General features: G+C 39.9%; 1 protein-coding gene across 3 annotated transcripts in view; it reads right to left on the bottom strand.

The window, feature by feature from the left end:
• jak2b (Janus kinase 2b) overlaps positions 1-15,762 on the bottom strand; it is a 279,703-nt gene that overhangs the window by 20,670 nt on the left and 243,271 nt on the right. For all 3 annotated transcript variants that reach the window (XM_072258216.1, XM_072258215.1, XM_072258214.1), the window contains 5 exons: positions 12,709-12,796; positions 7,529-7,656; positions 6,085-6,223; positions 4,081-4,232; positions 2,506-2,656 (listed from right to left, as the gene is read on the bottom strand). In XM_072258216.1, coding sequence (XP_072114317.1) covers positions 2,506-2,656; positions 4,081-4,232; positions 6,085-6,223; positions 7,529-7,656; positions 12,709-12,796 — 658 coding nt within the window. The remainder of the gene's footprint in view (positions 1-2,505; positions 2,657-4,080; positions 4,233-6,084; positions 6,224-7,528; positions 7,657-12,708; positions 12,797-15,762) is intronic.

Genomic DNA, 15,762 nt, shown 5'->3' with positions numbered 1-15,762 from the left:
ATATTCTATATGTCATGACGATGAAGCATTTGCCATTTTGCAACAGAAAAAAACTCTGAAAATGATGGGAACAATTTAAAAAAAATCTTTCATAACTTGAAATTTGATGGCCAGCTAAAAGATCCTTCCTAATGTACTAAATACTAAGGTAACCTGGAAGCAAAGTTCTGTTGATGCCGAAAATCCAGGTTAATCATTAATTGTTATGTTAATTGCTAATTACCCAATTTTTTTTTTACCAGTTCTCCTATTAGCCATGTTAATTTACAAAAATCCTTGATACAAATAAACTTATTGCAAATAAACTATAACACATCAGTCTCCGATAAAGAGTTCACATAGTACTGTTGATGTAAAAAATATCTTAAGGCTCTATACACAAGCTCCATACAAAGGAATGCTAAGATAAAGCACGAGCTATTGCAAAGGATGACTAGTCAATACTGGATAAAAATATTAAAAATTTCTGCCACCATTACAGTTATGTTTGCTAAACTTACTATACATGTTTATTTGTGCATTTACTACATTTAATTTCTTCACTGGTTTTGTGTGGGAAAGTTTCAAGCAACCAGCATCTGTGTACCTTTCTCTCTTCTTCTGATTCATCGGGGTTCTCTTTCCTGTCCTCCTAAAAACCCCCAACACCCACTTTTATTCCCCCCACCTCCAAGTACCTTCCGCCTATCACCCTTGCACTGATCCTATAGATCTCCAGTCTCTTCTCCCAAACTTGTTATGGACACAGAGTAATATAGCACAGAAGCAGCCCTTTGGACCAACTGATCCCTGCATGCCACAGCAACCCTCCTGCTAGTATCATTTGCCTGTGTTTGGCCCCTAACCTTCCAAGCCCTTCCCCTCCATGAAACTATCCAAATGACTCTTACATGTTGCTGTTGTACCCACCCCAACCACTTCCTCTGGCAGCTCATTTTAGATACTCATCACCCTCTGTGTAAAGAAGTTACCTCTCAGGTCTCTTTTAATTCTCTCCCCTCTTGTATCTGTGCCCTCTAGTTTTGGGCTCCCCAACCCTGGGGAATAGACTATGACTGTCCACCTTATCTATAGCCCTCATGATTTTATAAACTTCTATGGTTCTCCTACATCTCTGATTCTCCTACACTTCAAGGAATAAAAATCCAGCATGGGCAGCCTTGCCCTGTAATTTGGGCCCTCTAGTCCCGACAGCATCCTCATACGTCTCTTCTGCACCCTCTCGAGCTTGAAATTGTCTTTTCTATTAATAAGGTGTCCAAAACTGTACACAATACTCCAAGTGCCGCCTCACCAATGACTTGTATAACTGCAACATAATGTCCTTAAACCTCAGCTTGATGCCCTGGCTGATGAAGGCCGGCATGTTCAACATTTTCTACACCAAATTCTGTCCATCATTCCTCCCTTACCCGTTTTCCTACTTATCAGATTCCAGCATCCATAGTGTCTGTGTCTCAGCTTTGTCCACCTTCGGTCCCCACCTGGAACTCAGCTCTCACCTGTGGCTCCCGGTAGCTGTTTGCATGCGACAGCGGCCACACCCTGGGCAACAGCTTCGACAAGCCGGCTAAACCAGGTGAGAGTAGCCGACGGGTCTCAAACCCTTGCTGAGATAGGGAGTTGTCTATCCTAGCATATGAAGACATACTCCGGTGGATTGAGTGGACAAGGCCAAAGGAAGGTCCAACGGTTAAGAAGGCGGTCTCTGCAAGCGTCGTGGAACGCGCAGAGCACGACAAGACACAGAAGATGTCCTGGTCATCCACTGCGCCTAGTCCCATCTCCAGCCGTCTCGACTCGTTTTGCCACTGGATCCAGATGGGAATTGGGAAGACAGAGTGAGGCTGACGTTGTGCAACTCTCCCTCACTTAAATCCAAATCAAGCGCTAGTCTCGACACCATCTATAAGCCGGCTGGTGGCGCAGTGACATCAGCGCCGGACTCCGGAGAGAAGGTTCCCGAGTTCGAATCCAGTCGGGCCGCTCCTAGGCATGCTTTCCATCTGTGCAGGGTTGAATGTCGACCTAGCAACTCGACCTCGTAAAAAGTACTAATGGTGTCGAGGTCTTCATCGATGACGATGGACGAACCTTGGATATTGTCCTTACCTGTTTTAGCTACCATCCAGCAGCTGCTGAATCCGAACTCCACTCCCCTCCTCACCTCATTCCAAATACCCATCAATTCCTCACCTACTTCCACCTTTAGGAAAGGGATCCTTCCCTCTGGTCTACATGTGAGTCCAAGCTCAGGTAGTGATACTTTTAAAGGCATACTGGTAAAGGAAGGACAGTAACTGCATTCTTGGCAATGATTCTCACATCTTACAGTAAAAGAAAATTAGCCATCTTTTCAGTTTAAACATTTGCACAATGTAAACATATTTTTGAAGATTCTATATCTGCCAATCAATATTCGGTAATCATTAATAAAGATGGTAGAGTGAAGTTTCTTTCAAGTTCTGATTCGCTTCAGAATGAGGTGGCTGGGAAGAAACAAACCTGGGGTAAACAGGCTATTGAGGTCACGTATTATGGCACGGAATGAAGGCCTGAAGTCTGGTTCATAATTCATGCAGTGATTGATGAGATTCGCCAGTTCCAACCACTTTGGAGCAGGAAGCTGATGTTTATCTTCATAAAATTGCAATTTCTGTTAAAAGTAAAACATAAGTTAAAGACAGGTCAAAACATATTTTAAGAAAGAAAGTGGGTGTGAAAATCTTGAGGAACTTCCCCTACATTTTGTTTGAATATGCGTAAAATATGAAAAAATCTTGAAAGTGCCATGTTAGGAACTAATCTAAATCACAAAGAGAAATTCAGCTTTCCACACCAAGCACATTTTCCATTCAGAACAATACCTAATAAACTTGTTGTTGTTTGTCTGGAAATGAATGAACTCCTTCAAAGTTAAACAAAGGCAGCCATGTGCCCTTCCCAGAATTACTGTAGTTCTTCATGGTGTCATGAAATACGAAGTACGAATCTCACTTATGAATCCAGTTTCTGTAGCAGAAAGTTTGGACCTTGACAATTTGGAGACAACAGCTGAGAGGAAATTCAGTAAACACCTGGGTAAACCTCTACTTGTTGTTGCAAAACTACCACACTGTGAAGAATCATCTGATAGAAGCTTCTGGAAGCTCTGAAAGTATGCAGTTTGCTTCAACTGGTGGCACCCTATGCTATGGGAAATCGTGAACTGCCTCAAAATGGTCCAGAAGTGAAAAGGCAACAGCAGCAGTCATTAGTGATTTGAGTCCACCAGATCTGGCAGGAGTCATGTCTTCCCATGTTAGGCTGCAGAGATCTGCACCATCTGATGAGACAAATGCCGTTTGCAAAAGCTAGGCTCCTTTGAGAAACCAAGAAAGCTGACCTTCTTGCTTGCGTTATACGATGTGTATTCCATGACTACAATCCTCCTTCTGTATGCATCTCCATTCTGGACATTGTGCATCTCCATTCTAGGCATCGTAGTTCCCCATCACCCTGTGCATCTCCATTCTGGACGTCGTAGCTCCCTGTCACTCTGTGTATCTCCATTCTGGACACTGTAGCTTCCTGTCACTCTGTGCATCTCCATTCTGGGCATCGTAGCTCCCTGTCACTCTGTGAATTGAAAGGACCTTCCTTTTCCAAAGTTCAACTGAACATGTCCAAAGCACCCAGTTTGGTATGTTGGTTTATTGCTGGCATTATAAACATTTTGCAAGTGGGCTGGGTAGAGGCAGGCTGCCATCCGAAATTCTATAAATCAGAAAATAACAATCTCTCTTGATGCTCAACTCCTTTGTTCCAATAGCTCACTTCACTGGATATCTTTTCTTTTATTGTCTGGTTATTAACTACAAGGCAAAAAGCATGTGGTAATCTCAAATCACCTTAAAGTAACTGATCAAAAACTGAAAGTGTAACAATTTATTATCCGATGGATAAATACAGTGTATATAGCAAGATAATGAGTCATTCCTAGCATTGAGAGTGTCAATATTAACATAGTTTGTCAATATTTCATAAAGTCATTGCAGATTTTAACAGTGATGGATTTTATTCCTACGCAGTCTGACTTACCCTTGTGCTGTCAAACAGACCAAGTGGTTTATCTCCTCCACTACAAATCTCCCATAAGGTGGCACCAAAGCTCCATTTGTCTGTTGCCAGGCTGAAATTCTTGGGATCCTGAATACATTCTGGTGGCACCCAAGGAATACGTTCAACTAGAACTAGATAATAGAAATGGTTATCAAATTAAGGAGTACATGCAACAAATACATCATGCAAGGTTAAAAGTTCATTGAATCTGAACCATACAGCACAGTTTCTAAGTTGCACTAACTAATACAGTATGGTTTGATAGGCAAAGGAGCAGTAACATGAATTAAGAGATTACTGATTTAACATTAATTAAAATAACAGAATTTGAAAAGAGCAAAACGTATCACAGGTAAGTGTTACTTAAGCTATTTTTTGGAATAAAGGTAATAAAATATTTCTCCATTACAGCTACCACACTTTCCACAGTTTAGCAAAGTTTTAGCAGTTTTGTTCTTTTACCTTTGAGTAACACTCACGTAAGTACAGCTTGAAGAGTTAGAGGGTAATATTTTGAATCAGAATCAGGTTTATTACCACTGGCATACACTCAGTGGCCATATTATCAGGTACCTCCTGCAACTAATAAAGCACATTGGACACCAATGTAACCAATAATTCTCAATGGAAGCTGAGGGGTAATGTCATAAAGTTTCATAAAATATATAGACAAGTCAGAGACTTTTTTCCAGGACAGGAGAATCTTGGCCTGAAAGACATAGATTTTAGGGGAGGATCTTAAAGGAGATCTCAGGAGTAAGTTTTGCACTAAGAATAGTAGTTATGTGGAACAAGCTGCCAGAGGAGGTGGTATAAATATGTTTAAGATACATGTGGACTGGTACTTAGATATGAAAGCTGTGGTGATATATACAAGCCTAACGCAAGAAAATTAGAAAAGCACATGCAAGTACCATGGTCAATATGGATGAGGTGGGCCAAAACGGCCTAATTCTCTGCTGTATGATTCTACAATTCTTTGACATAGAACAGTACAGCACAAGAACAAGCCTTTTATTCCACAAAGCCTGTGTCAGCCATGATACCAATTTAAAAAAAAATCTGACTACCCATGGTCTCTATCATCCCATTCCATGCCTGTTCATTTGCCTGTCCCAATGCCTCAAATGCTCCCATCAATTACAAACATGGAGTTTACAGTTTTCATACAGTTTCTGATGCAAAAGAATCCAAGGACAGCAGTGGCTCTAGTCTGCTATAGATTGGAGTCACGATATCGTACAGCACAGCCACATGTCCTTTCTGCCCACTGGATCTGTACCCACCATCAGCACCCATTTTATACAAATCTCATTTTATTCTCCCTGTATTTTCATCAACTCCATCCCTTCCCCTGCCATATTCTACAACACCCTACACAAGCCGGAGTCAGTTTAATTGATTGCTGAGCAGTGTGGGCATACTATGTTGGTGCCAGAATGTATGGTAACACTTGCAGATTGCCCCAGCACATCCTTAGGTTGTGCTGGTTGCTAATGCAAATGACGCATTTCACTGTATCTTTCAATGTACATGTGAATAAATGATTCCAAATCTGAATCAAATATCCGATATTCCACATATCTTTGAGATGTGGCTACCATGAGGAAACTCACACTGCTCATAGGGAAAATGTGCTAAGTCCACACAGGATCAGGATTCAGCCAGATTACAGGAGCTGTGCGACAGCAACTCTACAATTGTTGGGGGAGGGCAAAGACAGATCCTTCAGGAGCATAGGTATAAATTAGAAGGCCACAACATGTTCAAAGAGTTGGGAGAAAAAAATAGATTAGAGGTTCCACTCACTGAAAATAGACTTCTTATTAATTTTTGGAGAGTAGATTGAAGAAATTGAAACACGGGTTTATATTAGAACATTTAGGCATAATCAAAACTAAGGAATGCTATAAATTTCAATACATTGACAAAACCTCATGAGTAAATATCCATTCAATGCAATGCTTAACAGAGTATGCATACCATCTTTTGACAGAACTGTTATCCCTACTCCAGGATCAGCTAGCTTTATGAACGGTGGATTTCCTGCTTTTCTGTCCTCTTCTCTGATCATCAGGACATTCTTCGCACAGATATTTCCATGGACAAGGTTTCTTTCTTCCTACACATGGATGAAAAGGAATCAGGATCACCATGAACTCTCATTTTAAATGATTGTACCCAAGCTTTACGATGAAGTGTGATTAAGGCTTAACTTGCTGAAGCAAGACCAAACTCTGACAAATTTTCACAAATCACATTGTTTTGTGAATTGGATTTATTTTGTACTTGTAAAGAAGAGTAAGTCAATTGTTTTACAACTTTTTTAATGGTCTTTTGTATTAATTAAACCCATGGACTTAACTGTTTACTAAAACTAGATATTGTTTTTGTTGTGGTTGTTGGGAAAAAGGCCTCCTCATCTTAATCTTAAGGAACTACATGAATAGGGAAGAATTGGAAGAACCGGAAGAACTTATAACAGGACCCTGAAGAGGAAGAGAGCGCACAGACGCATAATGTGTAGACTATTAAGAAAAAAAGAACTTCATTCTTGAGACTAAAGTGACTGACAGAGATGAAACTTCTATAGTACACTTCCAGCTGTTGAGACTTGTAAATTGTGAAAGGTATAGGAAAGCTAATGGGAGATAATATGCCTTTGAAGTTGGATGGGCTTTCTGAAATCATAACTTTCTGAAGTCATTAAGAATATGTAGGGGAAGCAGAAGTTCAATGAGATCATGGCTGATCTGATCTTGTCTTCACTTCTGCTCTCTGGACTGTTCTCTGTAGCTCTCAACTTCCCTATAGGCTGAAAATCTGTCTGTTTCGTCTTTGAATCAGCTACATTTGTTTTCTGGAGTAGATAACTCCAAAGATTTGTGACTCTGTGAAAGAAGAAATTCCACCTCACTTCAATCTGAAAGGGTGACCTCTTTTTTGTAGATTATCTGACAAGAAGGATTCCTCACAGTATGTCAAGCCCCTTCAGAACTGTACAGTTCAGCATTCAGTACAGGTTTTAAAAGGACAGTTTCAATAAATTCCATGCATAATTAACCGAACAGGGACCATTGTGAATGAGGAATACATTGAACTACAGGATATTTTGAGTCTTCTAGAGACATGACTGTGCCGTCCCTCTCTTGCAGCTTATCGGTCAACTACTTTTTCATGTAGAGCAAACACACAATAGTTAGAACCAAAGCAATGAGGATGGATAGAATAACAAGAATGTGACTGTGTAGATGAAGTCCGAGACTACTCTCTCAATGCACGGGACAATAAGGTAATTTAATGTAACATGGACTTTAAAAGTCTGACCAAATGGGTACTTTAGTATCAAGTTAAGTCTGAATAAGGTCTTTACTCTAGTCTATGTACACATGCCACTTTCACTGTCCTCTTTACCAACTTTACTTACCAAGTAATGCACTGCCCAAGCCAACTGCTTGGCTACATCCAGCTTCCACAGGATGTTCACATGGTTTTTGTTTCTCTTCAAGTACGTATCCAATGAACCAAACTTCACGTACTCTTGAACCATGATATCTGATTTTCAAACAAAGATGAGAAAAGGTGACCATTGTAAAGCATTCTTACTGTCTTACAGAATTCAGTTGTTGTCATTTGTAACAGTTATGCCTCAGTTAACCTCCAGAGCAAAATTGGCAATGCTACTGGTCCAAAGATCTATTATTTCATCACTATTCTCTCCAGATAGAATCCTTCATCTTCCAAAATTTACTTAAAATAAAAACACGTTTGAACAATCGGGCAAGGTTTTCTCTATTAAATAAGAAATTCAGAGCTCAGTACTCAATTGCAGGGAAGGATATAATTTTACTTCTAATTCTCTATCCCTTCCCTCTAGTCTGGCCTATTGTGGCTTCCTTTAGTCATCTTACAGCACCTCACCGTCTACCTATATATGATACAGCCATCAGGACTTGAAATTAAATTCAACAATTTCAAGTAACTTAATTTATCTGTTTTATATACAAACAGTTCTGGTATATGTTATTTATTGGTATTATTAACCCAGCCATAACCTCATTCTGCATTTCTAACCTGCATTTCACAGTTTTTACATGCTCCTTTTAAATTTTATTTTCTTTAACTTCCCTCATTAACCTATCAACCAGATGACACCATTCATAGGTAATCACCATATAACCCCTAGACCCATCCTATATACAGCTTGATTATCCTCTCAGCAACCTAAAATAACTTGATTCCTTTCATACCTACTTGCAACAAATGGGCTTCAACTAAAAAAGCTAATTGATTTCTCTTTCCACAGCTGCAACCTGACATGCTGTTTCCAGCATTGTCAGATTATATTCCAGATTGCCAACATCTGCAAATTTTGATTTACATTTTATTTTTGAACCTCTCAGTTTCACAGTAAAAATACCAACCAGCCAACTACTGTATCATTTGATATAAGCATTGAATAATCTGAAAAACAAGTTTATTTCCTGAAAATAAAAGTGCATTTTCCTATAGCTTCTTAGAAAGGTATGACTAAATAACAAAAGTTTTTTTAAATTAAACGAGGGAAACTAGTGGAGTAAATTTTTGATGAGAGCATTTTCTAATAACTGAGTTCTGCTGAATTTCTCTGCATTTTGTTCCAACAAAGGCAAGCATTTTCTCTCACACCAGACCTTCCCATCGCTAATCATTTTTTGCAATCAAGAGTTACATGACTCTCAGTCAGCCCTCTGATTTATCACAAGCTCAAGAAAGAAAAAAATGAGCCTTGTATCAGCTTGTGATCAGAAATGAGAACGGTATAGATCCCAAGCCTCATGGATCCCGTCATAACCTGAGCTTCATGATCTGGGGTCAGAGACAAATAATACCAACCTCATTCAATCACTACATGTCGAAACTGAATTCAGAGTCAATAAAGAGAAGCTGTGACCATTAGGAGAAACTATTGAGAACTATATATTTAAGGTGATTAGCAAGGAATATGAGATTGAGTAAGCAAAATGCTTTTCAACGTTAGGTAATCTGCTGTGCAAAATGTGGTGGAGGCAAGTTTTAAGAAAGTTGGGAAACAAAATATTACAAAATGGTAGGCACTTCAATGGTGTGGACGGGATGATGACTGATGAAAAGAGGCAGCAAGGCAACACACACAAAATGCTGGAGGAACTCAGCTGGCCAGGCAGCATCTATGGAAAAGTGTACAAGTGACATTTCGGGCCAAGGCCCTTCAGCAGGACTGAAGAACGCAGGATGAGGAGTAGATTTCAAAGGTGGGCAGAGGGGAGAGAGAAACTCAAGGTAACAGATGAAACTGGGAGGGGGAAGGATGAAGTAAAAAACTGGGAAGTTGATTGGTGAAAAAGATACAGGTTGGAGAAGGGGGAATCTAATAGGAGAGACAAAAGGCCATGGAAGAAAGAAAGGGGTGGGGGAGCAGCACCAGAGGGAGGCGATGGGCAGGCAAGGAGATAAGATGAGAGAGGGAAAAGGAAATAGGGATTGGTGAAGGAGAAGTAGGGGGCATCACCAGATGTTCGAGATATTGATGTTCGTGCTATCAGGTTGGAGGCTACCCATACAGAATAAAAGGTGCTGTTCCTCTAACCTGAGGGTGATCTCATTGCAGCAGTAGAGGAGGTCATGGATTGACATATCCGAATGGGAATAGGAAGTGGAATTAAAAAGACAGACCACTGGGAAATCCCACTCTTCTGGCGAATGGAGCAAAGTTTCAAGACTGGATTCTGATGAAGGGGCTCAGATCTGAAACTTTAACTGTTTCTCTGTCTACATCATGTATTAATCTTATGAAAATGCAACATGCATATGTATCATGCTGAGATGCAGGTCTGCAGATAACAGGTTGGAGGGTGTGCAGGAACCAGGCATCAGCAATTCAGGTCCTGGGGTGAGTCGAATGGGAACGTGGAACCAGAATTGTGGGGGGAGGGGGAGGGGGGAAGTGGAGGATGAGGATGAGGAGGAGAAGGAGGAGGAGGAGGAAAGCCCTTAACTCCGAGTGGAGTCATCGGGACGCTGCCATGATGGCGTTTTTTTAGCAGGCTTTCTTATTTTTACAAGGCCGAGTTGCTAGCTCCACGCTCAACCCAGTACAGATGGAAAGCGTGCAAGGGAGCCAGCTGGATTTGAACGCAGGAGCCTTCGCTCTGAAGTCCAGCGCTGATGTCACTACACCACCAGCTGGCTAAAGGTGTGTGGGAACTGGACCCCAATAAGCTGGAATGGTATGTAACAAACATTATCCGGTAAGTTAGACACTGAAATATTGGTATTTCTAAATGGTTGAATACTTAATTATTAAAGCTTAGATTAAGGAAAAACTCATCTTTTTCTAAGTCTAATACTTCAGTTAAAATATAGTGGATCTCAGTTAATTGGGACTCCTCGGGACTGGTATGTTTGGCCCAATTAAGTCGTGGCCCCAAATATCTGAAGTTTCATGGAAATAATTAATAAGGTATAAAAAAGGCAAACTACCATTTAAATGAGTAATAAATTATGTATTTAAATGAAGTACAGAATTAAATAGAATACTACCAATATTACTACAGTACTATAAAACTGTGTATGAGTTCGTAATGGTTCCTGATGGAGGAATTCATTGGCATTATACTCGACTGGTAAGCCACCCCGAGCTACCTGCCAGCCTAATCATCATATGGGAGCCCAAGCACGGGAGGATGAACCCTGGGCGCCCTCCCAAGACTATGGTCAACACGCTCCTAGAAGACAGTGGCGCGGCTAATATAGATGAACTGAACACACTGATGAGGGAGAGGGAGAAGTGGAGAGTCTGTCATCGTGCCCGACGCCGGCCCCCTAGGCCTGAGTCAACGTAGTAGTAGTAGTGGTAAACCATCCATTCTTAGCCCCTTAAAGCAGCTAGGTTTAACACTTTTCCCAACAACCAACAATTTCTTCTTATCAGTCCCTGACATATTTGAACAACACAACATAGTTTTGCGATCCATTGCTTTCTCTAAACCTGATAATGTGTGTTTTTGGCAAAGAGAACTGTCTGGTATGGCACGATAAAAAAGGTCTGTTTCATCAGCATTGTAGATATTATCTGCACAAAATTTCTGAAGCAAGTCAGGGAGTTTTGTAGATTTCCATGTTTCTGCACTTAAAGCGTCAGCACTACCTTTTTCGTGTGTGTTTTCTTAACCTTAATGTGGTGTCTACATTTCTGTTGAGCCAACCAACCATATGTTAGTTTATACTCTAAGTGGCCCAACTTCTTAGCTAGCTCCTCTGACTTGTATTTTTTAAACACTGGTCCACTGACTTGCACACCTCGTCCAGTTACAATGGAAAACTATTGACCGCAGCCCTCTTCAACATCTGGATCCAAAGCTTGATGCTTTCATTTTTGGGATGTTCCCTATTGTCCCTCATGTAACGCTAATTCTTCTTGCAGTTTATCTTGCTGATGTATTAAGCAGGATGTATTGGCTCTGCAGTTATCTCTGTCAGCTATTGTCAAAGGGTGTTAAGTGGATGGCTTTTAATTTGGTCCAGTGTAGGATAATTTTTTCAGCTAGTGCCAAATCTTTGTGGCAAGGGTCTCAAAAATAGTTTAAAGTTTAAATAAAAAAGCAAAATGATCAAAAATCACTGTTTTTTGAATTTGCATCCTTCAGACCAAATGGATAACATAACACAAGCACAAGCAACTGACACAACTGTTCACTCTAAGAATGGTGTAGTGTCTAATGGCCACACAAGTGCTGCACATGACTGAGTGTCTTCTGTGGCATAGCGTCCCAAATAAACAAAGGGAATCCTGGCTATTTTCATGATTTGCTTTTGTTCTTTAAGTGTTGTCCCAAATAAGCAGCTGCCCAGATTAACCGGAATCCACTGTATTTAACTTTTGAATTTATTTTGTTGGCTCAATAGTGAAAAGCATTTTCAAGAATTAATATTGCTTTGATTCGACACTTGTAGCTTTGCAATTTCAGACTCTTTGTATAAACATGCATTTGGGAACAGAGTTACCCACAGTTGTGCAAGGGTGAATCAGCTGTCATAGCGCCAAACAAAAGCCTTAAAAAGTATTTACTATTATGTTTTGTAACTCCATAAACTAATTGAAAGAAAAACACGGGAGACCGGTGTTTTCATATGTACTTCTTACTTTCGATCTTACTTTTGTGAGGCAAGCGCACATGATGTGGTAGGGTGAGGGGGGAAAAGTTTAAAGGGAACATTAGGGGGGGCTTCTTCACACAGAGAGTGGTGGGAGTATGGAATGAGCTGCCAGACAAGGTGGTAAATGCGGGTTCTTTTTTAACATTTAAGAATAAATTGGACAGATACATGGATGGGAGGTGTATGGAGGGATATGGTCTGTGTGCAGGTCAGTGGGACTAGGCAGAAGATGGTTTGGCACAGCCAAGAAGGGTCAAAAGGCCTGTTTCTGTGCTGTAGTTTCTATGGTTCTATAATGAGGTATGCCATTCATGTACTTTTACATATAACCCATAATGAATTACTTAAACAAAGAATGCTTAATGAAACAATACATTTACAATATCATCTAAATATTACTGAAATATTTAATACACAATATTTACTTACTTTCTTCACCATATACACAGACTCCATAGTTCAACACCAAATGCTTATAGGACAGTTGACTCATCATGCTTGCTGCCTCAAAAAAGGACTGAAAAAGAACCCAGAAACAATAAAACACTTTAGTTTATATTTTTTAAACCAAATAACAAATTTCATATTGAGATTTATTACTGAGATGTGATGTGATGCTACAAATACTCAACCCTTCCCAATCACAACTCTGATTTCTATCAGATCAGACAGATGTGACAGAGCATTTGCCACTTTGTTTGAATAATTATTATTCATTGAGCAACAACATATGTCTCACTAAGCAGTGCTAATAGACAGCAGTGCCATGCCTTTTGAACATCATTGTAAGTTTACTGGCTGGAGGGGAAATAGAAAGGGACTATTGGGATGTTCTGAAATAGTCTCGAAGCATATAAAGACTTCCCAGGTCTGTAAAGCTGAGGCAAACCAAACTCTGAGAGATATAAGTCTTCATGTCCAACAGTGTAAACCCATGTTATCCAATGCATGCTGTATTTTCATGGATTAAGACATTCTGCCAGTAACGGACTCATTAAATCCAGTATTGACTATCAATAATGGTCTCTCTGTGGATAATTATATGGGATATGACAGCTGAAACTTCTTATTACAGAACCAATGTATGGCAAATACTAGATGTGCAAAATAAAAACAGAAAACACTGAAAAAGTACAGCACAATCAGTTGAATATTGGTGAAAAGTCAGACTTGGAACATTGGTTTTGTTTCAGATGTTGCCTGACCAGCATTCTCATTGCAGTTTTATATTATTTCACAAGTAACCGCAGAAGTATACACTTCATTCAGGAGGGATGCTGATACTTTAGGAGGTGATGGGCAGAAGGCAAGTAACAAAAATGTTTGGTGTAATCAATCTGTGCATATTTATTAACTAAGAATGGAATAAAACAGAGGAGGGATGTTTCTATCTCATCTGGAACACAGGAAAGAGAAGGAAAGACTGATTTTCTACTTCTTGCTTTCTATTTCATCTCCTTTGTAAGGGATTGAGAAGGGATTTGCGTGAACTTTACAGACATAAAATGGCAACACATGGAAACTGAACTCCTCTCAGACTCAGGTTGAATTATAAAGGATGGGGAGGAGGTCTGGCCCCTACCCATGTAGCATGCAGGCCCACCAGTGTGTTGACACATGCTGGTGTTCCTGAACCAGATACCCAGCTACACAGCCTTGTGGGCAGCCTTGGGAAAGATTTAAACTATGGGAGTAAACTCAGAAAGCAAATCTGGAGTGGAGCCTCCAAGGTGGCTGGACATTATTGAACATCTTTTAGGCAGCTCCTGCAGCGAAACTGGTGCCAAACGTATTACTTCATAAGCTTTCCTTTAGACTACACTGGTGAGGCGGAGAGGGGGATCTTGATGACTGGGCATCTCTGGATCTCCGTACCTTCAGCCCAGGCTTGTGACGATGATCATCACCCATTGTCTTTCAAGACAGACATTTGCCAACCATCACAGCTATAAAGTGTAAGGCAGTATAAATCTATTCATTACAAATGGATTTTTGCTAATTTATTTTAAAGTCTAATGCCTTTAGATGTTTTGGCAAGGTCTCTCTTAGGAGGCAACATAAGCTAACTTGCAAACCTTCTACAAATATGCACAAAAACTTCCTTCACTTAGTCTGCGAGTGGACATCAGCTGCATGACAATTCCAAACAATTGCATTCTGCAGATGACATTTTTATTGCTTAGAACCTGGTGCTCTGTGTGTCATTTGATCAGCTCAGCTATATATTTTAAAATTAACTTTCAGAATGTAACTGGCAAAGTTAGTGTTGATTATTCATCCATAGATCTTCTAAAACAATGGGGATAGATCCTAACCATGTGAAGATACAGAGAGAATATTAGGAATTTGATCCAGCAATAAATGCCTAGTGCAAGATGGCTTTGTCAGTGTATGCATTTTGTTTCCAGCAATGTTTGCAAATACATTTAACTCTATACATTTGTTCATTGTTGAAAAGATCATGCTTGCCAAGCTTTGAGGATTCTTTAAATTGCATTTTTTCACTATTTACATCATTGAAAACACATATTGTTCACACGAGGGAGCTTCCTCATGGGATTTGAATGCTTTTTTATTGTATGGTTGTATTAAATGTGGTCTTCACTATGAGAACTAGTAAGTAAATCTTCTTGATTTCATATCATCATTTTAGAAATACAGTGCCTTGTAAAAACATCCTGCTCCCAAACCTACATTTAAAAATATTACAACCAGGGATTTTGATCAACTTAACTGAGAATTTTTATTTGTGAATCACATGCTCCTATTTCACAGTGGAGCCTAAATATGCTACCTCCACCATACTTTACAGTAGGGATGATGTTACCTGGCTGATGTGCAGTTTTAGATCTACATCACAGCAAAGAAAAAAAGCATTTCCTTGCCTGTAAGGACTTTGAAAATCATCACTTACACAATACTATAAAGATGTGGAAGAAGGTCTTATGGTTGGATGAGATTTTTGGCCTCCACATGAAATGGTATGTGTGGCAAAGGACCTTAATCTTGCCAGTGATGTGCTGAGCATCTCCGGCAAGACCTCAAGGCTGCTGTCCACTGCTGCTCCTCAACTAACCTGGTACAGTTTGAGCAAATTTGCAAGGAGGAATGGGCAAATCTTGCTCCATCATGTTGTGCAAAACTAATAAGAGATTTATTCAAAAAGACTACTGACTGTAATAGCTGTGAGAGGTGGTCCAGCTAAGTACTGAGTAAAGAGTAATGAGTATTTCTGAACTGCTGACATTTCAGTTTTTATATTTTTGGTTTCTCATGCTTTACAATTTTCCCTGTTGTCTGGGCTCTACTGTGAATCAGGAACACATGATTCACAAATAATTCTCAGTTAAACTGATCAAAGTCCCTGGTCGTAATACTCATTCAACAAAGTGTGGGCCTGAATACTTTACAAGGCGCTGTATATAAAAGCCATACAACAAAACCAAAATAGCATGTATCTACATTTCTCTCTCATTTTGTAAA

This window comes from Mobula birostris, chromosome 5, assembly GCF_030028105.1.
Source record: "Mobula birostris isolate sMobBir1 chromosome 5, sMobBir1.hap1, whole genome shotgun sequence".
NCBI classification, from domain to species: domain Eukaryota; kingdom Metazoa; phylum Chordata; class Chondrichthyes; order Myliobatiformes; family Myliobatidae; genus Mobula; species Mobula birostris.
Note: the sequence above shows the minus strand (reverse complement) of the source record. Positions and strands in the feature narration are given on the sequence as shown.